The 25,845-nt window shown below is 40.6% G+C and overlaps 2 protein-coding genes across 35 annotated transcripts in view; one reads left to right on the forward strand and one right to left on the reverse strand.

Annotated features, from left to right (window-relative positions):
• SLCO5A1 (solute carrier organic anion transporter family member 5A1) overlaps positions 1-12,692 on the forward strand; it is a 131,019-nt gene extending 118,327 nt beyond the window's left edge. For both annotated transcript variants that reach the window (XM_008514553.2, XM_008514554.2), the window contains 3 exons: positions 1,519-1,760; positions 3,754-3,818; positions 6,376-12,692. In XM_008514553.2, coding sequence (XP_008512775.2) covers positions 1,519-1,760; positions 3,754-3,818; positions 6,376-6,836 — 768 coding nt within the window. In that variant the 3' untranslated portion in view covers positions 6,837-12,692. The remainder of the gene's footprint in view (positions 1-1,518; positions 1,761-3,753; positions 3,819-6,375) is intronic.
• A 5,219-nt stretch (positions 12,693-17,911) lies between these two features.
• The window catches only part of SULF1 (sulfatase 1), a 193,084-nt gene continuing 185,150 nt past the window's right edge, over positions 17,912-25,845 (reverse strand). For all 33 annotated transcript variants that reach the window (XM_070630474.1, XM_070630481.1, XM_008514545.2 and 30 more), the window contains one exon: positions 17,912-20,271. In XM_070630474.1, the coding sequence (XP_070486575.1) occupies positions 19,484-20,271 (788 nt within the window). In that variant the 3' untranslated portion in view covers positions 17,912-19,483. The remainder of the gene's footprint in view (positions 20,272-25,845) is intronic.

A 25,845-nucleotide genomic window follows, 5' to 3' on the forward strand; every position in this document is an offset into this window, starting at 1 on the left:
CCAACACATGGCTATGGTCTCCCTTTTCAAGAAACTTCAGATAACCTACAAAATACCTTCTGACAAAAACCCAGAGGAAAGAAAATTCTGCAATGCTATCATTTTTTTCCGGGGATGATTGGAGCATTTGGGTCTAGCGATTGGGTTCCATGTCAGCCCTCTCCCACTTTACGTTCTGTGCCGACTCAGTGAAACTTGATAAGGTTGAGTGCTAGGCCTCTCATTCCTTACTCTGACCGGGCCCCTGTGATAGGTTTGAAGGTCGAGATGGTGACATTTGGTGCTGATAGAAGAGAATGGAGGGTATCTCCCCTGATCAGAGTCTATGAAGATGGACAATGGCCATTTTTCATAGACTATCCGTTCAAACTTTTTTTTTAACTTTCAGAGTAAAGATATTTCTGTCCGTTCAAGAATAGGCTATTTTGAGAATTCCCTTCCCTGTGAATTATAAATAGGCGGTAATACTGTAGGAGAAGGTTATCATATTCTACTCAGTTCTTTATTGGGTCTGGTTTCATTCTTTGCATGAAAACAGATTGCCGGAGGCTGTTTTAATTAAAAGGTTAAGGTGCATTTGCTGGTTCTGCGCAGGTGATAAGGGATTATACTGCATGTTTTTGGAATGTCATATTTGAGTTCTAACTTTTCAACTGTAGTGATAAATTGAGAATTCCTGCGGCTGGCTCTCCATTATGTAATTGGTGAGCTCCAGTGTGTGACTAAGGTGAAAGAGACAATGAGATTTATTCTTCTCGGTGGCTAAGCCCGAGGAGTGAGTCCTTGGGTGCACAGCCCTCCTTCTTCTTAAAAAGAGGCCAGGAGTCCTTGGAGCAGAGATGGCCAAATGGTGCCCCTATCTTCATATTTGTTCTTACTGCCTAAGTGGCCGAGAGGTCGCAATGACAGTGAGTTCAGCTGATGTCCATTCAGTAAAAGCAATGTAATAGGCATAAAAGGTTAATTGGCTGTTTCATTTGAAACACCTTTTTAGTCCCCTGACTTAAATGAGACAGCCAAGGATAGGTTCGCTATTGTTGGCATTAAAGTCATTACGGTTGCATCATGAATTCTCTGCATTTATTTAACAGATATTTACTTGAGGTCCTATGCTGTGTTCAGGAGTCTGCTAGGTGCTCCGGTGGGAACAAACGGAAATAAGTCTTGGCTACTGTTTCTTGATGGCCTTCTCTAATAGGAGAGCCCAAGAATTAAACAGCAATTGAAGCAGCGTATAATTATGACCAAAAATGAGCATATGGAATCTGAATGCTATAGAATTGTGTTGAAAGCTTCTTATAAAAGTCTAGGTTTAAACAATTTTGACCAGCAGATTTTGATATTGTTCCATGCACACTTTGGACCCTTACTGTTAATAATGGGGAAGATATTTGCAATTAAATATTCTGTGGACTTTTAAATGCTAGAGTTATTTTAGAGCATTTTAACTTTGTTTTGCTATTCCTATGCTGAATTTTGCTTTTGATTGGCATACAACTGATCTTTATTATCACTTAGATAAGAAATTACACAGAATGCACCTGTGTCCAAAGCCGGCAAGTGATCACGCCACCCACAGTGGGACAGCGCAGTCAGCTCCGCGTGGTTATTGTCAAAACATATCTCAACGAGAATGGCTATGCTGTGTCCGGGAAGTGTAAACGGACCTGTAATACCCTCATCCCATTCTTGATTTTTCTTTTCATAGTCACCTTCATCACAGCATGTGCCCAGCCATCAGCCATCATAGTAACACTCAGGTGAGAACAGCATTCAACTTCGAGGGTGAGTTATAATCAGACAATTGCCAGAATACATATTCCAGACTGGAACTGAGGTGGTAAAGCAGAGAGGAAAGCAAAATTAGATTGTGCTAGAAAGTGCTCAGACGTTTGCCTGATGAACTTAAGAGAAGTGAGTTTTCCCATGTCAGGAAGGGAAGGGATGATTGTGACATTTCACGTTCCAGAACTTTCTTTATTCAAATGGGTTCTATTCCTAGAGTTTAGTGAAAATTCTTTTGGGTGCCTTTGGTTCCTGAAGTCTCTGCCCTGAAAGATTCACCTTCAGGAGCTGAAAGCCGTGCCCATGTCAGCTGCAAGAATCCTGGCCCCAGAGGAGACAGCAAGTCATTTGGTGAAGTTGCTAAATTGTGCACACAGCGAAGAATATTATCTCCAACCTTGTGGATAGTTAATACTCCAGGATCAGTGACAGTCTGTGCTGGGCCTGCAGTTCAAAATGCTGATTTCACTAATTTTACTATCATATAAAATTTCAGAGTTGAGTCAAGGAAAGGGCAGACTGGGAAATGTAATTCTTCGGTTGTCCATGCTGGGCTTTCTTTGCCATATTATATATCCTGTCTATGTTTTTTTTTGCTTATAAGAGAACACAGAAGTTACCTTAATGGAAGTCCTGTAAAAAATGTGGACACCAGCACATTCAAATCAGTGTGCTGTATTTGCAGGAAAGGCTGCAGTGGACAAAGGAAGGAAGGGGACAGCGTGGTGAAGAAACGAGAGCACACCCACAGCAGCTCTGGGGGGACTGGAGTGCAGGGCAATGAAGGAGTGAGGAGAGGGAGTGCGGCCTTACTGTCTTTTATCTCCTCCCTGGGTCCTCAGTCCCCTGCAATGCTGGGCTCCTGGTGGGACGCACCTGCTGAGATGTCATTCTTAGCGGGGCAGTTGGGCTGCTGGCCTGCTTATTCTCCATATTCTGGCTTCCCTTCCATGGAATGCCGTGTTAGACATTCCCCAACCAATTCGTTACTTGACAGTAAGACAAGAGGACATGAAAGGCCCATTGGTCTAGTCACTCAATTCCTCCATCAGCAGATACTTAGGGAGTAACAACTCTGCATGCAGCATTGGGCAAACTGCTGAGAAAATAAAGAAATTGGGGAAAAGATAACAAGTGCACTGGTCCTTGGGAATTGTACATTGTACACCTAGAACCCTATGTGTATGGGATAGAAAGGATAAGGGCCTTCCTCATTAAAAAAAATATGAATCATTAATAATCTTAATTCTTTGAACTGTAATTCTACAAGAGATGTTAAATAACCCAGACAAATATGGCAAATCACCAGTTGGCTTCTAACCCAAAACTTCAGAGAAAGAGCCCTTTAATCTTTGCTAATTACAAAATCAATAGACTCCATTCTTCCTGCCATGAGAGAATCGCTTAGAGCATATATTTTAGGAAAAGAAGAAAAAAGGAGGTGTCTGGAAGGGATTCATTCTTTCTCTAACTTTTGACTTGTTTCCTATATGTTTTTTGACGATACTTTATTTTTTTTAACTTTTTTTTATGTATACTTTTCCTTGAGAAATTATGGGAGCAACTTTCAGTATACATATCTACCATTCTGGGAGGTCCAGGCAAATAGAGAAACAGAATGAAGTAGTTAGGATAAAATGCTATATATTTTTGATAACAGAATTAATTTCGGAAGCTCATTTAGAGCCAGTTCTGTCCCTTCAGCCATGAACTTGGCCCTCCCCCAGTATTTACACAGAAGCCATTAGAGTTAATCGGAGTTTCTTTGGCGTCTTCATGGGGAAGACCTTTATTCTCTGCTTTAGCCATCAGCCGTCTTGCCTGGCCATTGTTCGTAAATTGCAGCAAATTAAATATTTTGGCACAGCATCTCTATGGTCCCTGGCTCTGTGTTAAGCAGGCTTGACTGGACGTTCATTTTCTCGAGGCCACTGTGTGAAGACACTCTTTGCTTTCCCTCCACCGCAGGTCTGTCGAGGATGAGGAGAGACCCTTTGCACTGGGGATGCAGTTTGTTCTGCTGCGAACACTTGGTAGGTCCTGAATTTCCAACACGCCTCTCAGTTCCTCTTTGCAGACGGCAGATTCTCATTGTCCCTTAAAAATGGCAGGTGGTTTGTTACCATCAGCAGAAGCTGGGATTTTACGGGGTGGGGCAAGACCACAACTTCCTTATTTTCTGATTTGAACTGAAAGCCAACCAGTTCTGTCATTTGATGAAACAAACCCAAACTGACTTTAGAACCGTTTCTTTTCACTCTGAACGTAACTTTGGCTAAATCCCCCAGAGAGTTTTGTACAGTAAGAAACATTGAACCAAGCAATTGGAATGGGTTTATGATCCTGGCGTCTTTGTCCCCTGATGCCTTTTTAACACGAAAGTGATGGGAATTGCTGCTGCTCAGTTATTTGTGAAAATGTCAATTTCTTACTTCTTTCAAGTAATTTGATTGGACTGGGCAAAGAGGAGATCTATCAAGTCTTCTGAGGAAAAGAAATAAGAAATTCCAAAAAGAAAAACGAAAGATCCCGAAATTGACATGTAGGGACCACCGTTTATTTATAACAAGAGAAGCTCATTAGCACTAGGTCAGTGTGGTTGGTTAGTCACCGAACTCACTGGGGCATGAAGAACATCCTCCTGATTTTTACAAACACTGGGTCACCCTGTGATGTCCTGGGACAATGCACGGGAAGTGTCGTGTGAGGTAGCCCATTGCCTTGATCAATTTCAGTGTATTTTTAATGACTTCCTCATCAGCTAGCTTATTTTTTCTTTCTTAAGTGGCAGTCTGTCATTTCCGTCAGCTGTTATTTCCCCCAATAATCAGTGTCATTCTCCACAGGTCAAAAAAAATTAGATTTTTGATTCACATTTCCAATTCTGTTTCAAAGGGTAGCACATTTTAAAATGGTATCATCTGACTCTTTGAAACATTCATCCTCTGGAATTCTCATTTTGTCATATGTTGTGGTCAGTGCCTCAGTCCAAGAATGAACACTTTCCAGTGAGCCGCCGAGGCTTCGAGTTGCATTGAATGTGAGTGGTTTGTTTTCTGGTACCAATAAGACTTTGAAGGTACCATTTTTCAAAGGATGCTGGTTAAAGGAAATTCTGACAAACTGCTATAGTTAAGAAGTTTGCATTATGTTTCTCCTTGGAAACTAAAAAGTTATTTTCAAGAAAGGAAATTTGTTGAAAAGGGGTAGTTGATAGGAAAAGAAAATAATAGTTTCTCCCTTTTCTTGGCATATCTTTGATGCCAGGGAGTTGGGGTGATTTGATATGGATGCAGAGGTCAAGGTAAGTCAACAGATGGATGGACGCTGCTGCATCAGGAATAAGTGGAGGGAGAAGATTTCAGGCATTTGTTATTTAATTCAACCTTAAGTTCTATTGATTATGGAAAAGTATAGTCAGGGCAACAGCCAACTTCCCTTTCCCCAAATTCCAAAGCAAAAAGACAGTTTTCAGTATTTTAATAATGTTGCATTTTAATTGTAGTGAATATACCTCATTTTAAATGAATACAACACATTTAAAAATGTATCGCTCACAGCCTCCTGGCTGTTAGCCCACCTGTCCTCTCTCTTTTCCTCCCTCACTCCCACCTTCCCATCACTTCCTTCTGGAAACTCTTATTTGGCATCCATGGGCTGTCCTGATAGGTCCTTGGGATGTAAAAGGTGAAAGATTTATACGATCCGAAGAGAAACCAGAGTATGGTCCTTGGGATGTAAAGAATAAAAGGCATGGCCTCTGCCATCAAGGAGCTTATGGGTGACAGATTTGCGTACAATTTAAATAGTATGTGATAGTTGATAAAATGGAGCTATCTACAAAATGCACTGGGAATACAGTAGCATCTGAGTGAGTCAGGAGTTTAAAGGAGGGGTAGAATTTTGCAAGGTGAACAAGTTGGGGATGGGGACCAATTTCCGCAAAGGTAGTAACATGCGATGAAGGAAGTCTATGTGGGTAGACTTTCTTTCCTATGAGAGTAAAGGAATGTCTACATCATGGCCCAAACAAGGAAGTTCCTACTCATCACAGATGGTTTGTAAGCTTCAAAGACAAATTTTATGCCATAATCATTTCCATACTCCAGGTGCCTTTAGGAAGTTACTATTTGATGTGTTTTTTGACTTCTAGGGGACAATGCTTTCCTTAGACTCTTCCTGCATCCAAGGACTAGAACACAACCCACAAGAGCTAAGTGTACTGAATTTTAGTGGATCGAGAAGGGTTCTAGTGTAGCCTCTTGAATATTTAATGACAGAATCTGATTTTTAAATTTAGAAATATTCCCTAATTGCATTTTTAGCAATAGACATTTTCATGATCCTGAAAATCATTAATATATTCTGAGTTGCAAACTGGAAGATTTAAAGTATTTACAATTTAGTGAACATTTTTATAATAAATTTACTATGATAAGGTGTGACGTATGTTTTAAAAAATCAGGCAACACAAGAAAACCACTCCCCTCAACTGATTTCAGAGCCACAACCACCTTGAGAATTTACAAATCTGTTTTCTCTTAGAAGACGTGCTAAATATTTTTCTTTTCTTTTTCTCTACAACTCTAGCGTACATTCCTACCCCGATTTACTTCGGAGCAGTTATCGATACCACTTGCATGCTCTGGCAACACGAATGTGGCGTACAAGGCTCCTGCTGGGAGTACAACGTGACCTCATTTCGTTTTGTCTATTTCGGTTTGGCGGCCGGCCTCAAATTTGTCGGCTTCGTTTTTATTTTTCTGGCCTGGTACTCCATTAAATACAAGGAGGACGAACTGCAGAGGCGGAGGTGGCGAGAATTCCCGCTGAGCACTGTGAGCGAGATGGTCGGCCGCCCCGACACCGCCGCCGAGAAGTACGCCCGGACTAGATCTTGCCCAGCAATCAGCACCCAGGGAGAATTCCACGAAGAGACTGGGCTGCAAAAGGGGACCCAATACACAGCACAGACCTACCCGGGACCCTTCCCAGAAGCAATAAGTCCCTCCCCAGACCCAGGGCTGGAAGAAAGCCCTGCTGCCATGTAGCATCCGTCTTGAAGCTTGAAAATGGAAGACTTTGGTTTTGTTGGTTGAGTTGAATACGGCGACTTGAGAAACACTCGTGCCTTCTTTTCTTTCTTTTTTTAACCTCTAAAGACACAATCCTCAAACCGACAAAACTCAGTATACACAGCCACTGTTGACTGTGGGCTGGATACCTCAACAAGACTGAGAGCCTTTTCCCCGCTTCTCTCCAGGAAGGAGGTGTTTCGATTTGTTACCATTTCTGCTATGTTCATTTAATGCTCATGCTCCAGTGCGGTATCAGGCTGAGGTCCATGGTTAACAAAATCATGAGAAGCGCAATGGTGGTGCCTAGCATTAGCATACACTCCAACAAAGGTGACCTTCACCATGACTTTGCATTTACAGATCAAAGTTTTTAGGTATGAACACCTACTGTGAGTTCTGCAACAAAGCACAAATGAATTTGCCTCAACTATGCAATCTGATTGGGAAAATGGAAGTGCAGCATGTTAGTTTGGCTTTCAGAAACTAAAGCAGATATGTTTTTGAAAAGAGGAAGCTGAACTTTCCCCAAAGTACTGTTAATAGCATTTTAAGCCATAGCAGAGTTATAAATCAGGTAGAATTTTTCAGATGCTTCAAAGGAACCATATGCATAGCCTGATAAAAGGAATAGCGGCTTCATTTCACAGAACTCATTCTCTTTTAGTCTGTCTGCCCCATCGTAGGGTAGTGAAAGAGGCTGCTGAAACATATATCTGATAGCTTGAATATAAACTCCACTATTCGTCTGTGAGGAGCTTTAGAACTAGTGTGCTAAATAATATGGCTAGAAAATATAATTTGAGATGCGTAATAAGGAAAGAAACTGATGGCTTTCTCATCCAAAGAAAATTGCTGCAGAAATTATTTTAGCTTTTAAGGGCCCACCTAAGGGTAGTTAAGAATTGCGACGTTGACACTCAAAATAGTTGGAAAAAGAAATTCTACAAAAGTCAGATTGAGTCCCACCTGCTCATTTTAGTTATATATCTAGAAGCACTAGCAAATCTGTCTAGTTTTCTTTTTTGTGTATAGAAAATTGCTGTGGTTGCTCCTGAAATTGAGTCATTAAATCAGAAGGGCTAGACCTGTGATAGGAAAATCGCTTTGAGTACAGGAGGAGGGAGATGTGTGAGCTGGATCGAGAATATGAGCGTAAGTCCTGATTGAAAATTATTTAAAATGAGCTGGTCTGTCCTACTGCATCCTAGTTTCTCAGAGTTAGAATCATTTTACACCTCTCTTTGGTTCCTTCCTACTGGAAACTTCCTGAACTGATTCTGAGTGGGGATTTTTCTGTTCCTAAATGCACTTTGGGTTCTTTATCCATCATCCTTTCCAGTTCCGCCCAGCACATCACTTTGACTTAGACGCCACACGGCATGCTTTCTACATGGTTCTTACAGTAGACGCCTCCTGACAGCACGATGGACTGATCGTAGGTTAACTCATGGGCTCTGGCTGCTCAGAAAGAGCATCATCACAGTTCAGATTTAGGAGGGCCTGTGAGGTCCAAGTACCCATATAATTGTGAACTGTTTCTGCCAAGAAGCCTATGTTTCTGTAGGGCAAATTTGGGAATTGGTTTCCTTGGCTGGTTTACACTCTTTCACAGAGGGGATGTGATTGACGGAACTGCTCCTTGATTCAGGGTTTTGCCCTCTTATCCTTGGCTGTACTGGTGGAGTTTCGTGAATATTCCTGGGTACAAAGTTGTTTTCCTCTCTACCCAAGAATGACATTGGCCAAATGATTCCCTTGGTTGCGTGTAGTTTGTGGAGAGAGTTATTACTATTAGACTGAATCATGTCTACAAGGGGTGGAGCCAGTGGTCTCAGGTGACGAGGACTTCGCCTTGAGCAGTCTTGTTTGGCTAAGTCCTAAGAACCAGTGTTGCCTGTAATTACACTAGTGTCTCTCAAACTTTGGTCAACGTGGTGTATATCGAAGGTCTTCAGAGAATATTGCTGATTAACCTAGTGTCGACTCTGGGCCTCAGGGTTCCCCTGTTCCCTTTATGGGACATCTTTGATCCTTTAGAAGAGAAAGTTTCCTTTTGTGTTGGAACTAAAGATATGTAGGCTTGGGAGAGGTGATATTTTCTTAATTTTCCTCTGATCATTAAGAAACTGCATTGAGAGAATTTCAGTGGGATTGGCACTTTTATTTTTTAGGAAGATTAGCCCTGAGCTAATATCCACAGCCAAGCCTCCTCTTTTTGCTGAGGAAGACTGGCCCTGAGGTAACATCTGTGCCCATCTTCCTTGACTTTATATGTGGGGCTCCTGCCACAGCATGGCTTGCCAAGTGGTATGTAGGTCTGCACCCGGGATCCGAACCGGTGAACCACGGGCCTCTGAAGCCGAGTGCACAAACTTAACGGCTATGCACCAGGCTGTGTCTGGCTGTTTTTTTTCATCGCTAAGATTGTGTGTTCCAACATTCTTAGAATTTCTCTCTTCTTGGTAGTACATTTTGAAAAGGATCCTCTCTCGGAACTCCAGCATAGGAAATGATGGGCTCATCCGGTGTGAATAGAGAGCCCATCCCTTTCTCTACCTTGAACAGTCACCCAGTTCAGCAGTCATTGGCCGGGCGCCAGTTCTCTCTCAGTCACCATTTTACCCAATTACCATCTGCCACTCTGAAATCCTTTGAGTTGAGTAGGCCAGAATTCAAAGAAATCGGCCTGAATTGTGCACCACAATGTTAATATTGTACTTTCTCAACTATCCGATACCTGTAACTAGCAGGGAGATCATTAACGTGTTGGTGAATGTAGAATGAGTAGCACAGATCATGGGGGACTGAAGTTTCAGAATAAGTACCAGTTAAGAGTTGTCCCCAAATTGCTTTGGGCTCTGGTAGCATCATTGGAGTGTTACACAGTCAACTAAAGTGACTGTTTTTTATAGACGACACCATTTAATTGTATATATGAGGTTCTTATATGTTTGTTAATAAATTAGTCATGTTACTTGATAGTCACAGCTCCTATTATAAGTTGAGTTGTCACTCTCCATGAGTTTAGGCTTCTAATTACTTGGTTTGAGGAAGGGTCATTTTATTCCTCTATAAACTCTGTAGATTCATGTATTATTTGGCTTTAATATGCAAATATAATGTCCTTGAGTCTAGCCTATTAATTTAGACACTCCCAGGGGTGGGGTGGGTGGTGGGTTCTTTTGGTTATCTTCATTAGCATGAAATCTTCATCCTTTGTAGGTGGATTTCATTCTTGAAAACAGTCTAGAGTCATTCAGAACTAAGGTGGGGGGAAGAAAGGAGGAGCAGAGAGGTAACAAAGTAGCATTTGTTGTGTTGACTATTTGCAGAACATTTTGTCAAGCGCTTAATATACACCATTCATTTTAATCCTCTCAATAGCTTTGCAAGATAACTATTTTTATTTGGTTTTTAAGATCAGATGATGAAAACTGAAGCTCAGAGAGGTAAAGTAACTTGCTTTGGATTGCACAGAGCAGCCAATCAGGGTTCAGACGCAGGTTTCTCATCTCCATGGCCCACTTCTTACACTACATGACGCAGATGATAGTTTTGGTTAACAAAGGCAAGCTATGACTAAGCGCGGTAAGGCATTTCATTTTTTTGATGTGTTACTGTTTCTGAAGAGTAGAAAAGTTACTATTTCTTTGTAAAATAGAAAAAAATCTCGAGGAAACATCAAAATTTAATGTTTAGCTTTTCAAGGAAATTTACGTTTATTTAGCTAAGTGTTGTATTCAGAATTGTTTGTCATAATATACCTCAAGTATTTATTTATAGTTCATATTTAATATAGAACAAATCCAATTTTGGTGTTGACATTGAGTCTTAGTAGAGTTTCTGGAATGAAGCAGATGAGGAAAAGTAGTTCAGATTGATTGAATCTGAGCTTTGGGGATTTCAAATGCATGCTTTTTTTTTTTCCTCTTTCAGAATGTTAACATTTCAATTTTGGTGAATATCGGTTTTAAGTTTCCTAATAAAAATTTTAAGTGAACATATACAAAGTGTTACATGTTAAATGAACAGATGCAAAATGTTATAAGTTACATACCGAACCAGCGACCCGATTGTTACCGCTAGTAGCTGCTGTAAGAGACTGGAGCGTACACTTGTAAATTTCAGCCATCAGAGCCAGAAGTAATGGCAGTCCTACATTTTCACCAACCATGGAGCAAATTCTTCCTCAGTCTCCAATTCCAGCTTGCGTTCTGTGGTAGATTTGGAGCCAGAAAATTTCTTTTTGGGGCCTATTTTGCATCAACCATAGATGCCCCAAACAGAAGCTTCATAGTTTGAATGGACCTGAAGCATTTGTGGAAATTTTCTGGTGTGCCTGGGAGCAGTGGGAGAGCCCAAGTCTGGAGTGGTAGCCAATTATACTTTGTCACTTTGTGTGTACTTAAAACATCCTAAATGGCGCAGAAACATGAATATAACTATTGATATATAGGTGCGTACTGAGTATTCTAAGTAGCAGATAGATATCAAATTACTGTATAAGCCCAGAATCGCCTAGACAGCAGGTCTGCTAATTCTCTGTTATACAGACCAGTAGGTAGCCTTTACACGTTTTCGCATTTCTTCTTTCATAGTACCGAAGGGAGTGCTGTGGCTGGCAGGTGAAGTTAGTGGCCTTGTGCCCTTTATCTTTTCTGTCTTCTCTTCTTTCCTCATCTTCTGGGATGCTGCTGGCTGTATCTGTCTCAGACCTGTTGCTATATTGGAATCAGATCTGTGTATGTTTGAAGAGGTTATTTTAAGCACTTCATTTTTACTCAGCCCTAGGAAGGGTCAAGTATGATGAAGACCCTCCCTGGGTATTTGCTTTTGCAACATTAAAAAAAAAAAAAAAAGCCTCGGTGCTAAAAGTATTTGATGATGCATGCTCAACCACAAAAATGTGCCACTGAATTCACAGTATTTCTCTGATAAAGGACTGCATGTGCTTTGCTTTTGGAAATGTAAAGAAAACCCAGAAAACAGGCACTCATTACTCTCATTACAATAGTGAATACAAGAACTTTACACACAAAAATGAAGAGCGTAAGGGGGAATACTTTTTCTATGGAAAACTCAGCGCTTTTGATATTTATTTTAGCAAGAATAATCAGATGCTGAAAATAATTTCAGAGAGAGGGGGGAAAATATTTCAGATAATCTTTTCATATTTCTTCTCCAAAAAACTTACGCCATGTCAGGTGTTTTTAATATTGGGGTTTGAAGGTGTCGTCGTCTTCTGCCATTCTACTATTACATGTTAAAATCCAAGAAGAAGATATTATAGAAAACTAAGGTAATTGCAGGGACATATTAAACCAAAGGGGTGAACAAAAGAAGTTTAAAGTTTGTATCTAGAAATGAAAAATAAGAATAATTGGTAAGACTTTATAGTGGGCATTTTTCTTAAAATACATACCTCTAACCCAAACCCCAAAGGTTAATTTAGAAGCACGAAACAGGCAGGCGAGCCTCTTAACTCTTTTGTTAAAAGGAAATGTAATACTGTGTCAAATCAATCGTCGTTAGGATCCTAGTGGAGTGTGTGTGTTCCGCGTGTGTGTTTCTGTATGTAGAGGTGTGCTTGTGATGAAAGACTGTTTTGAATTGTTGCATAAAGGAGTTTGATTTTGTGATTTTTTAAAATGAATATTTATTTGGAGACCTCTTAGGGTAATTTAAAAGATGTATCATTTCCTTGTGTTTGATGAAATCTATTGTCAATGTACTAATAAACCTTGGTTTACATCATCTTGAATACTTGATCATTGAAAATTAAGGAAAAAAGTAAAAAAAAAAAAAAGAATAAAGTGTGTTGGATTGAAATTAGTGTGTCTCAGGATTTTTGTTGTTTGAAGAGATGAAGCAATGATGCCAACGTGATCTCCCATCCTTCCCAAAATGAAGACACGGGGGTTTGATTAGATTAAATGGCCCACCACTTACTCTGAAAGATGGCAGTAATGAACTCCTAGAGAAGACGAATGTCCTATCTGTATGTAAGCTATTAGGACTGTAGTTTTAGGAGCCTGCAGTAAGTAGCACACTTTCCACTGAGTCACCAAAGAGAATAATTTTAAGTAGTTACCACTTATCAATCTAAGTTCAAACAGACTTTGGGATTACAGAAGTATGTGCCTTGAATATGGTTTGTGTTAGTCAGGATCAGCTAAGTTATGCTTCAACAACATGCTAATCCTCAAATCTCAGCGGCTTCATCGCACAAAGGTTTATTTCTCATTTCCATGACGTGTCTATATGAGTCTGTTCCACAGAGTCCCTCAGGGACCCAGCCTCACAGAGGCTCCACCATGTTGAGGCTGCACCATCTGGAACTTTCAGGGTTAGTCCTAGTTGCTGAGGCAAGGAAAGGAAGAGCCCAGGGAAAGGCAAAGGGGCTTATCTCTTTCTCAGCCTGGAAGTGACATGTGTCCCACTGCATTAGTCTGAACCAGATCCACATCCCTGCCAGACTGCTGGGGTCCTGGAAGTGTAGGGGAAGCCAATGGTGAGCATTTGGTGGGTATTGTTCTTTGCCACACAGTTGACCCTGATAGGTTAAGGCTGATTTCCCAAGGAGCCCAACTCACTATTCTAAAAACTGGTAAACAAAGGGAATGTCTCAAGCAGAAAAAAGAATGATTTCCAAAGGAGTAAGTATCAAAGCTTGGTCAACAAAGCATTAAATGCTCCCTTTCCCCAGTTTACACTGAATAGCAAACTAATTGTTGCTGAAGGGGCCCAGGAGCTGTTTGAGACTGGGGGAGAACTTGTGCCCAGACTCCATCCATGGAGAAAAAGCGCTGGCGTTTGAGGTCTCTTTTGACGGACGGCAGTTTTCTGAGTACGCTGGCATCTCAAACTTTCCAGTGAGGGGCGGAAGGAGGTAAGGGAGGCATGGAAATAACAGCATGACTCACCGGCTGAAGCAGAGCGGTTATATTTAGAACCCCGCCTTGAGGTGGAAAGCAGGGCAATTGATTTCCATTTCGCACGCCTCACCCCGTTGCACACCTAAACTAAAGGGTCACCGTGGCCCAAGGTACATGCATTATTGGAAGGAGGGCGTGTGTCTGTGCTGACTTCTGGGTAAACCCTTATTTTCCTCCGCGGTCTTTGTGCATTTATCAAGGGAGCCATCTATGCAAAGAGCAAATAGTAACCCCTGCCCAAATCTACCATCTTCTCCTCAATTATGTGTGTAATTTAGGCAATAGACTTTCTCTTGAATCTCTTAAATATCTCACACTTTCAAGGAAGAGTCTGAGCCATTCTGGGTATTGTGCTTTTCGAAACAGACACGCGAAATTTCTTAAAGAGAAAAAGTTTCTCTTTAAGAATTTCTCTTTAAGAAATAAGGAGAGTGGAAAGGTTATGAACGTGGCCCCTCATCTTCCTTCCTTTAGCCCCATACTTGGTACAACCTCAGCATTTTAAGAGCTGTTAAAAAGCCTTCAGTTCCTTTCTTGTTTTTAAAATTGCCAGCTGGGCAGAGACGGCCTCTGTAGCTTCGGCGTGTGGGAGCCAAAAAACATTTTTAATTGCACAAAGTCATTGGAAAGCAAGGAGATCGATATTCGGTGCTCATTTTTGAATCTAAACATCAAACTTTGATGCAGTTCCAACTCCTAAAACCGATATAAATCAGTAGAAAGCTGAAACCGGTCTTTGGCCTGCTGCGATGGCTAAGATGCTAGGCACGGAAGAAAGAGCAAGCGTGCCGTGGATCAACTCGTTCTAGATGTGTCCTGTCGAGATGGTAGTGCTGCTACTTTAGAAATCAATGTAAATGGCAGCTTTGCCAGCGGCCAGGTTCTGGCTCCCAGCAAACACGTCTTTAGTTGCACTAGAGCGCCACCTAATGGCCATTGTGGGAAACACATGCTCTACTAATCCCTCGGCCCTTCCGGGTCTTGGGTTGAGCGGTGTGTGACCAGATAGGTATTAGGGTGGCAAGTTCCACGACCTCTCCTCTCCTGCTGAGACCTATTAATGGTTGGATTGGTTCCGCTCTGCTCTGGGTCACCTGCATTGTTGGGTCTGGGAGATGGAGTAATATAGGGGGAGAGGAGTGGGGGGAGAGGATGCACATTCTGAACTTCGGAGTCCTGGGAGGCCCACGGGTTTGGGGACTAGAAGGTAAGAACAGCAGTAGATGCCTTTGTTCACCACTTCCATTTGCCAGCAGAAAAGCGAGGCAATGCTGAGCACAAAAGACCTCAACCTTTGTAGCTCCCTTTGTCCCCCAACCCTCTGCAGTGCTTTCCCTAACACCAGGGAACGGGGACTGCCTAGTCCCACCAGGAAAAAAATCTGATTGTTGAAAGTCCTTCTCTCTGCTTCATACAGCAGTGGGCTCACTATAAAGCACAAGATACTCTGCCGGTGAGGTCCCCAAGGTCAACAACACAACTTAGAAGGTGAGCGGACTAGACCAATGCGAGCAACAGTCACATTAGATAAGTTTCTTGGTCAGAAATGGGGAAGGAACAAGGTTATAAATGTGGCGAGTTATTCTCCTCCGTTGGCCCCAGACTTGGTACAACATCAATATTTTCTTACTTGGGGGAGAGCATAAAGGGACGAGAGATTATATCCAGGAGTCAGAGAGTCCAGGAAAGTTTACATGGAAGGAAAAGGTACAATTTGAAACCATATGGGAGTGAAGAATGAGGTGAGGAATGGCAACATACCCCAGGAGGGTGGATGGAAAGCTAGAGAAAAATTGAGACCTGAGCAGGTGGCACAAATCCAGGGGAAGCTGGTGGTGACAGGCGAGGTGGAGGGGGAGCAGGTGGGTGGATGGAAGGCTAGAGCTGCACAGAGGGCATTAAAGATCGTCGAGGATTTCTCAGCAGGAGGCTGCGAGCTGAGCCACAGCACTGAAAGACTCACCTGGTGGTGAGCGTGGGATGTATTAGACACAGGAGGGGGTGGAGGTGGGAAAGGGGCTTAGGGAGCTGTTACAGCTTTCCCAGCAGCTTCTAGAAGAAGTCATGAGGGCTGAAATGAACAGGGTGGCCGACTATGTCAAGGTATTAATTGCCCTAGATATTTTGATTATCAACTAAGATCTTTGTTTTCTCTCAAAATAAATTTTGAAAATCTCAAGCAGAATTGGATTAATTTGGGGAGTTGAAGACCTTCTTATATCTGAGATCATACCGGCTCTAAAGCAAGGCCTGAAAAATAAGCATTTAAAAATCTTTTAGAAAGTCGACATGTTTAGGTATGTTTGGCATGGGGTGGGAGCGGTAAGTACTGACACCTCCCTCTTAACCAAAACACCCTGTGGATGCTGATGATCATAGGTTTTTTTTTTTTAACAGAAGGCTAGGAGGAGCCTCAGATATTGCCTAGTTTGGGTATGGCAAACGGGTTTTTGTCTCGTGCGTCAACACAAATCAACAGTATTGATGGAAGCTGCTGCGTTGAGAAGGATTCTAAGGGCACAGATGCTCTGGCTTAACGGAGAAGCGTCCAGATGAATTAGCAATGTCTCTCCTGGGCACATTTTGGGAAAAGAAAGCACATATGCTATGTATTTGTCATCCCTGATTCAAACCTCTTATTTTACAGTCGAGGAAGCTGCTGTGGGGAGGTTACGCGACTTTTCCAGGCTCACACAGATAGTAAAAACTGGAGTTTGCAGGGAAGTTAGGTCTTCTTCAATTTTATGTCCATTGTTCTTTCCATTACTCCTTATGAACAGGGTTCCACTGTGGCCTCTCTTGTCCCTACCTGGTGTGTTTGTGTATGCGCGTGTGTGCATGCGTGTGCGCATGTGTGTTGAAATGGAGAAAGTGAAGAGGGGTTGGGCCTCACCTCAGCTAAATCCCTTCCTCTACTGAATCTGTGGGGAATGGGTGGATGGGAACCGGCTCAGTCCTTCTGAGCGTCAGCTTCCTCACAGATCACATGAGGCTCTAAGGCCCTTCAAGATCTGGAATAGTCTCTTTCGTGCCTTTTACACATAGTAGGTACTCCATAAATAGTTACTGAATTGAACTAAGATGGAATTTTCTCCAGGACAGCAATATTTGGCCTACTCTATAGGGAAGGGACAAGGAGGAAGGCACAATGATGATCTGGAGATAGGGCCTTTAAAGAGGTAATTAAGGTTAAACGATATCAGAAGGGTGGGTCAATCCAACATGACGGGTGTCCTTATAAGAAGAATAGACACCAGGGAGGCCATGTGAGGACACAGCAAGAAGATGGCCATCTTCAAGCCAAGGAGAGAGGCCTCAGGAGAAACCAAATCTGCGGGCGCCTCAGTCTTGGACTTCCAGCCTCCAGAACTGTGAGGAAATAAGTTTTTGTTGTTTAAGCCACCCCGTCTGTGGTACTTGTTATGGCAGCCTTAGCAAACTAATAGAGATGTTTCCTCAGTTATCCAAGAATTGAATTGGCAGATCCCAAAGTCCTTTGTTTTTTTCTTCTTTATTATTAAACTTCTGATGTCTGGACATTTCACAGATTAGTAGTCCCTCTACCTGAAGGAGAGAAATCTCCTCAGTGATGACGGGCAGGAGGAAGTGTATGGAATTTGTCAATTAGAAAACTTGAGGTCTTGGAAGGTGGTTAGGTCTCCACCAGTGTTCATGGTCCCCAAAGAATACAAACTACCTTTGGTGGGTCTGTCCTCTTGCTTTTGAAAATCTCCATTTGTGCTGCCCAAGACCAGCAACGTAACTGTGGGTTCAGTGAAAAATAAAAATGTGGGGTCCTTTGTTCAAAAATTATTAAGGATTTCAAGATGGTGCTAGTAGAGAATTAAACCAAACACTGGCCCCGTGCAACAGCCTAGGTTGCAAGCTTGGGAAGCCATCCTGATGCCCACTCTGCCACATCTTCCCTGCAGCATCCAGGCAAATCCATGTTGAAATCATTAATCTGAGAATGTTCTAGAACACGCTGACTTTGGGTCAATTTTATAATTATGGCTAATATTTAATCATGTAAATTAAGATCAGGACTCAAGTTTACTTGCAAGGAATAGGTGTACCACAAAAACTTGGTTAAGTTCATTTCTCTGAAACAGGTAAAGTTTAAACACCTTTTATTTCAAGAAATATTGCTTCTAGACTTTCCTGAAGCCAGAATTGTTCTATAAAAGTATCACAGAATATTACACAAGATTAGAAAAACACACAGTATGCTTCCTAATAACCTGAAACTTTTTTACAAAGCACATCATTCATGACCATAAATATGTTTTGTCTGTCATTCAGCCGGTGACACACACATCTGATAAAGAGCTAGTTAATTTTAACATATGTACAGAGTCTGTGGTAAAGACTTAAAGTTATCAAAGATTCAACTATAACATATTAAATTTTCTTTAAAAGAGTTTACCTTAAACACTTAAAGAAAACATAATTTACCTAAGCGTTTGAATATTCTAAAAAGAAAAAGAAAATCACTGTTAAGCTCAAAAAAAAAAAAAAACTTCTTGGGAGGCTGACTAGGGTACTGATAACTCTCAATGAGGTAATCCTTTTGCTGGTATTTAGAAATCTAATACATAACAAGAATATTTTCAAGAACACAGAATTTCCAAAGTAGGTTTGAAGTATGCCTTAGAAAAATCAGAACTTGGTGAAGGCCTTAAAAATAATCATACAACACATATGGTGTGTTTAAATTATGAAACATTCATGAGCTTGTTTTATTGAAAAGCTCCTTACGTAAATTCAAAACTAAACATATTTTCTCAACGCTTAAGCTTATTAGCTAGGTCAAGAAAACGAAACAAAGATGAAAAGAAAAAGTCTTCGGTCCTTGTTATCCTGTTAAGAAAATAATGAAACTTTAGCAATCTTAAGCATATGATGAACACTTTGAGGCTAGGCACAGAGACAGCAGGCAATCTTTGTTTTGTTTATGTATTTATTTTTACTGCCAACATCATTAGCCATGCCTTTCTGCTAATCAATTTTAGCAAGTCGAGGTAAAACACATGCAATATTTTCTGGCAAAAGCGTATGTTAAACAATACGTGATCCATACTGTGTGTCGTCCTTGACGGTCTATTTTACTGTGTCACACTGAGAGCAAGCAGTGAGACTGTGACAAGGCTGTAAAAAAAAGAAAAAAAGAAGACTAACCAAATAGACATGGCATTCTGATCTCAAAGTGCAAAATCACTGAAGTAAAAATGGTGGCGTTGAAAAATTCCAGTGGTTAAAAAGGAATCGAAACCACATTATGCAGGCAGTGGAAGGTGTATTGAAAAATTCACTGAGGATGTCAAGTTTCAGAAACTCAGAAAGGCACAGTTCTAGCCATCTTGACTGGATAACATTGATATATGCATGTCCCTATAACTTTCAAAACATAATACTGTTGTAGTACCCCCAAACAAACAAAGACCCCACAAATCCACCTTTCTCTGTACTTTTGACAAGTAGTGAATTCCAACACCAAATCCCTGTGTGCGTACCACTCGCATGCGTACTAACTTCTACTGCACGTGTGTACCTAGGGTAGCTTGGAATGTTGGTTGTCATGACTGCCTTTATTAGTTGACTAATAAAAAGTTAAAAAAATACTGTGTTTAGGGTAAAGTAATAATTTCATCTAATCAGAGGAGAGTGGAAAAGAGGCACTGCCTTCTAGACTCTGTAGGCTCCCCTTTTGTGATTCTTGTCCACCTTGTTCAACATCCTGTCCATGCTGCTGGAGTTAATAGGCTGCTCCACGGTGGATGCTCTGATCATCTGATGAGCAGAATCAGCATCCGGATGCACAGGAAGATACAGCTGATCTTCAAAAACATCTCGTCTTGGACCTCCTTCCTGGGGACGTTCTTTCTCATGCCTGCTAATGGGCTGCAGTCTGGGGCTGGGCTCGAGCACCAGCTCTGTCATGCCATTGCCACTGAAATCAGTTTCAAGACGATTTAGCTCTTCATGCTCCATCCATTTCTCAGTTTTATGATTTCTCCAGTGTTCAGAATTCAAACGACTAACTTCGGGAATGTTGTTATTCCATTCAAGTTTACTCTCTGGACTGAATGTTGGTTGGTTCAAACGCAGGCTTCGAAGGTCAGCTGGCAAGGTCAAATGAGGTGCTTCCCAGACCGTACGACTTGGGTCTTCATCTGACTCAGCAGAGGACATCTCTGCTGGCACAGAGAGCTCAGCAGATACAGCCAGAAACCCATCACTTTGAGCAGTCTTAGTCTTATTTGTCTTATTTTGCTCATGGTGACTGTTCAGCAGTGCAAATACTCTATCTACATCCTTCAAGTAATTAGTCCAGTCAACCAGACTAAGTCTGTAGTTTTGTCTGTACTCATAGATGCTTTCGTTCACACTGTATAAATCCTCCAGGCCTTGCCAGTTGACGTCCGCAGTGAAACTGGGCAGATTAACCTTCCCATCCGTCCCATAATTGTCCTCTGTGAAGAGAGAGACAAAGGTGGATCATTAGTGGAGAAAATATTTCCTACTGACTGGATGAGCAACTTACATTGTTTTTACAGAGCAAATCAACTTGAAATATAACACAAAAAAGCTTTTTCCCCTAGTAGTTTGTTATCAAGGAGTGGCCTCAGGTTTCATAATTGCACATAATATTGTTCATGATTGAACAATAATAAAAAGTTGGAAAGAGGATCAAACTAGTGAACCCTTCTGTGATGAGGCCTGGTTGGTGCTGGAAATGCGCTGTTTGATCAGTCAGGGGGCTTACGTTTTACTCCTGGCTCTACTCAAGTCAAATCTGTAACCAGAAATCATGTGAGTGAGTCTCTCTGTCTTGGTCCCTCATCTGTCAAATGCGGGCACAGTGGTGTGATAAAACTTTTACTACTTATAGGGTTGCTTGGTGAATGATGGATTTGAAAGAGTTTTAATGTAATAGGCAATGCTTAGTAAGATATTTTTATGTTATAGTCCCTGGACTCAGTATAGAAACAAACTTGAATGCAATTAGACTCTTCAAATCAAATGCCTGGATCTGATTCTTTGATTGTTTTTTGCCCTAAAAGTTCTATGCTCTAGATAAATCAGTCTTTCGGTGGTTTGCACAGCATGCAAAGAATGCCCAGATTTCTTTCTCTAAGGTCTTTCTACGTCACCAGTATAACTATAGTGCTGCAGAAAACAACATCTTTTCTCTAGTTTGCCCAAGTACCACTCTAAAGAGGTGGCCTAGATTAATGCAAAGAACTACCCACAAAGCTATACAGATCAGCAGGAAAAAGAAGTAAAACTACACAAAACCCGTGCTCTCCGTATAACTAGAAGACAGAAAATTATATAATCTTCAAATCACCTGTAAGTAAAAAGAAGTTAATACCAATCTCAGCAGGGCTGTATGGCACATTTTGGGCAGAAGCCCTGGAAAAACCACATAGAAGAGAGAAGACGGAAGTGAGAGTGAAGCCAAGAATTGATCTGAAACCATTGCTGGAAAGAATGTCAACTTGAAGTATAAAATACTGCGAAGAGTCCTTGTAAATCGCAGTACTGAGAGTGGAGACTTAGAGTGTGCGTGAACCGAGGTGGCAGTCTTTGAAAGACATTGCTTCAGGGAGAAAAGGATGCAAGGAGAGGGAGGAACATCCTTCAGAAACTGGAAAAAGGAAGCAAAAAGGGGGAAATTTCAGGTCCTGTAAGAAAAAAGAGAAACGAAAAATTGGAGGACACGCAACTCCTCCCACTCCCATCCCCAAAGAATAAAATAAAAAAGTAAAAAGAAAGTATACTTGGTTGCACTAACAGAAAAGGATCCTCTTAAACTAGGAATTGTGTAAATACTTCAAATCCATGAAAATTAACAAAAGCAGCCTAAATCTACACAAAATTATAAAATAAAAAATAAGAACAAAAAATCTATCATGTTATGAAAATGCCCCTGCCAGAATAAACCATAAAGTGAAGAAAGCCACAAAACAACACCTCTAAGTAAGTTAAATGTTCTCAGTCAAGTATCTGAGGATGTGAAAACCATCTTAAATCAGAAATTAAAGTATGAACCAAGGATCCCATATCCAGCCAAGCTGTCCTTCAAGTCTCAAGGCTATGAAAAAAAACAGTTTTAAAAATGTAAGAATGCAGAGAATACTGTCTACATCAGCTCTTTTTGAAGAGTCTTCTGGAGGATGAGTTTCATTCAACCAAGAAATCACTGGGGGAAACCTTCAGTGCGAGAATTGACGGTGAGCATTTAATACACTTATCAGATCTAGGAGTAAAACAAAGGTAGGGGAAGGGTAAAAATATATATATACACATATATATTTTATATGACAAAGTAGAAATAATGCAACTAAAAAACATAGGAAAAATGGAAAAACTGAAAGAGAAGAAGCTCATGGAGTATAGTTCAAGCAATAGTTGGGAGTCAAAGAACACCATTAAAAGCTGACCAAGGGGCTGGCCCTGTGGCCGAGTGGTTAAGTTCGCGCTCTCTGCTGCGGGCAGCCCAGTGTTTCGTTGGTTCGAATCCTGGGCGCGGACATGGCACTGCTCATCAGACCACGCTGAGGCAGCGTCCCACATGCCACAACTAGAAGAACCCACAACGAAGAATATACAACTATGTACCGGGGGGCTTTGGGGAGAAAAAGGAAATAATAAAATCTTTAAAAAAAAAAAATGGGTGCATTAAAAAAAAAAAAAAAAAAGCTGACCAAGAAGATAATAAAAGATTAAATAAGAAACAGGGACTAGGGGCATTAAAAATGTGCAAGTTCAAAGGCAACCAATAGGACAAAAATATAAACCCTACTAAATTCCAAAGGGAAAAAAAAGGCAACCATCTTTATAAAGAAGAATCTATCTATAGAAGATGCAATGAGAAGCACACAGAAATATAATAATAGGAGATACTCAGTCTAAGACAGGTCAAAAGGACTAAAAATAAATAAGGACATAAAGACCTAAATACATAATCAGTCAGGGAGTTCTCAGGAATACGTATTGAACAGAATGCTCTGAGAACAGTTACATCTCCAACACACACAGAAATACACATAATTTGATTATATATTAGGTCACAGAGACTGCATCAGTAAGTTGCATAAAATAGAAATAATACAAACAACACTTTGACACAATACAATAAAATTAGAAATTAATAAAACTAAAACAACAAGAAAGCCTTTTCACCTGGAAACTGACAAATCTTTTATTAAACATCATCTAGGTGGAAAGGGAAACATAAACCTATAATTACAGAATGTCTTAAAAATAATGATAATGAAAACACTTTGTATTAGAATTTATGAAAGAAATAAGTGCATTGAACCTAAAACTCAAAAAGCTGGAGAGAGAACAATGTAAATCAAAAGAAAGCACAAGGAAGTAAATAATAAAGGTAAAAGCAGAAATTAATAAGTTAGAGAAGACAAAAATGGCATATCTAATTAATAAATCAAAATCCTGGCTCTTTAAAAAAGTATCAAAACAGATAATGGCTAGCTTGCCTAATTAAGAAAAACGGGAGAAAGTTCCAATATACAAAATAGAAAACGACAAGGGAGGACTTATGTCTGAAATACACAAAATTTAAAACACAAGAGACTGGGCCAGCCCCGTGGCTGAGTGGGTAAGTTCGCGCGCTCCACTTTGGCGGCCCAGGGTTTCACCAGTTGAATCCTGGGCGCAGACATGGCACTGCTCGTCAGGCCATGCTGAGGCGGCTTCCCACGTGCCACAACTAGAGGGACCCACAACTAAAAATACACAACTATGTATGGGGGGTTTTGGGGAGAAAAAGGAAAAATAAAATCTTAAAAAAAAAGAGACTACTTTGCAGATCTACAAGGAAATAAATCGGAAAACCTACATGAAATAGAAAACTGCCCAGGAAAATACAGTTTATTGAAATTGACCCAATAGGAATAGAAGTCTAAATAGAACAATTTCCAAAGAAGGAAAAGAAAGGTTATTAAAGTACTACTCTGCAAAGGAGCACCAGATTTTTATGGTTGCAAAGGGAAACTTTACTAAATCTTTAAGGAAAAGAGAATCCCAATGCTATATAATCTGTTCCAGAGCATAGAATATCAAAGAAAACTTCCAAACTCTTGTTATGAAGTAAGTATAAGCCTGCTAGCTGTGGTAAGCAGAATAATGGACCTGTCCCCCAACAATGTCCACATTCTGAACCCCAGAAACTGTGGCCATATTGCCTTATATGGCAAGAGGGACTTTCTAGATATGATTTAAGTTATGGATCTTGAGATGGGGAGATTATCCTGGAGTATCCAGCTGGGGCTGATGTAATCACAAAGGTCCTTATTAGAGAAAGAGGCAGAAGAGTCAGAGAAGACATGACCTCAGATGCAGAGGTCAGAGAGAGATTGAGAGTTGAAGATGCTACATTGCTAGCTTTGAAGATGGTGAAACCTGTCATGAACAAAGGATCAGGGAACCTCCAGAAGCTGGAAAAGGCAAGGAAATGGGTCCCCTCTTAGAGCCCCAGAAGGAACTCAGACCCGATTTTAGCCCACCTTTATTTTAGCCTAGTAAGACCAATTTCAGACTTCTGACCTCCAGAAACATAAGAGAATAAATTTGTGTTGTTTTAAGGCACTGTGGTAATTTGTTACAGCAGTGATAAGAAACCAATACAACAGCTAAGAAGATAATGCTAGCACAAGCGAAAAGAAAATTATACATTGATATCATTTATTAATATGGTACAAAAAACCTAAATAAGATATTAGGGAACAGAATTCAATATTATATTAAGAAAATAACAGATGATGACCTAGTGGGACTTATTCCAGGAATGAAAGGTTGGTTCATTCTTAGCAAATCCATTAAAATAATATACCATATTAATAGATCTAAAGAGAAAATTATCCTAGCATCTCCATAGATGCTGAAAAGGCTTTTGACAAATTCAACACTCATTAGTGATAAAAACACTTAAAAAAAAATCAATGGCTAGTTCCTTAACATGATAAAAATGTACAAAGCTTAGTCCTAAAGCCTGCTTCTCGCTTAATGGGGAAATCTAAAAGCATTTTCACTAAGAATAGGAACAAGGTAATACTGTACCGGAAGGATTAGTTTGTTCAATTAGACAAGAGAAATCAACCAGAGACACACGAGTTGGAAAAGAAGCCATGCTATCTTTATTTGCAAATGTATGACGGTATAAGTGGAAAACCCAAGAGAATCAATGAAAAAATTAACTCAAAAAATAAAAAATTTAAAAAGGTACAGGGATATAAAATTAATATTCAGAATCCAATAGCCCTCATATACACAATCAGGTAAAGGTTTTAATGATGGCGGAAACTCTATTTACAATATTAACGAAGATAAAGTACTTATAAATAAACTTAACAAGAAATGTGGAAAACCTATTAAAAAAAAACCTCAAAAAGCTCTTGAAAGACCCGGAATTATCCTTGACCAAATGGAAAGACAACCTGTGTTCTTAGATAGAAGACAGCATTATAAAGATATCAATTCTTTTTTTTTTTTTTGCTTTATCTCCCCAACCCCCGGCCCCCCCGCCCCCATACACTGTTGTATATCTTAGTTGCACGTCCTTCTAGTTGTGGGATGTGGGACGCTGCCTCAACGTGGCCTGACGAGCTGTGCCATGTCCGCACCCAGGATCCGAACCCTGGGCCGCCGCAGAAGAGCGTGCAAACTTAACCACTCGGCCACGGAGCCAGCCCCTAGATATCAATTCTTCTCGACAATTCTTTCAAAAACCAGGCAGAAAAATGGGCAGAAGACATAACCAGACAAGCCACAAAAATGAGTAAAATGGCTTTTAAACTTTCAAAAACATGCTCAACTTTACTCATAACAAGAGCAATACAAATTAAAACCACACTCAGATACTTTTTCTTTCTCATTTAATTGAAAAAAATTAAAAGTCTTCACAGCTGTTGAAAGCAGACACTCTCACACATTGATGATGAGAATGCAAAATGGTACAACTCATATGGAGGGGAATGTGGCAATATTTCAAACAGCCCTACATGCATTTGCCTGATGAC

Source organism: Equus przewalskii, chromosome 8 (genome assembly GCF_037783145.1).
Source record: "Equus przewalskii isolate Varuska chromosome 8, EquPr2, whole genome shotgun sequence".
Taxonomy (NCBI): domain Eukaryota; kingdom Metazoa; phylum Chordata; class Mammalia; order Perissodactyla; family Equidae; genus Equus; species Equus przewalskii.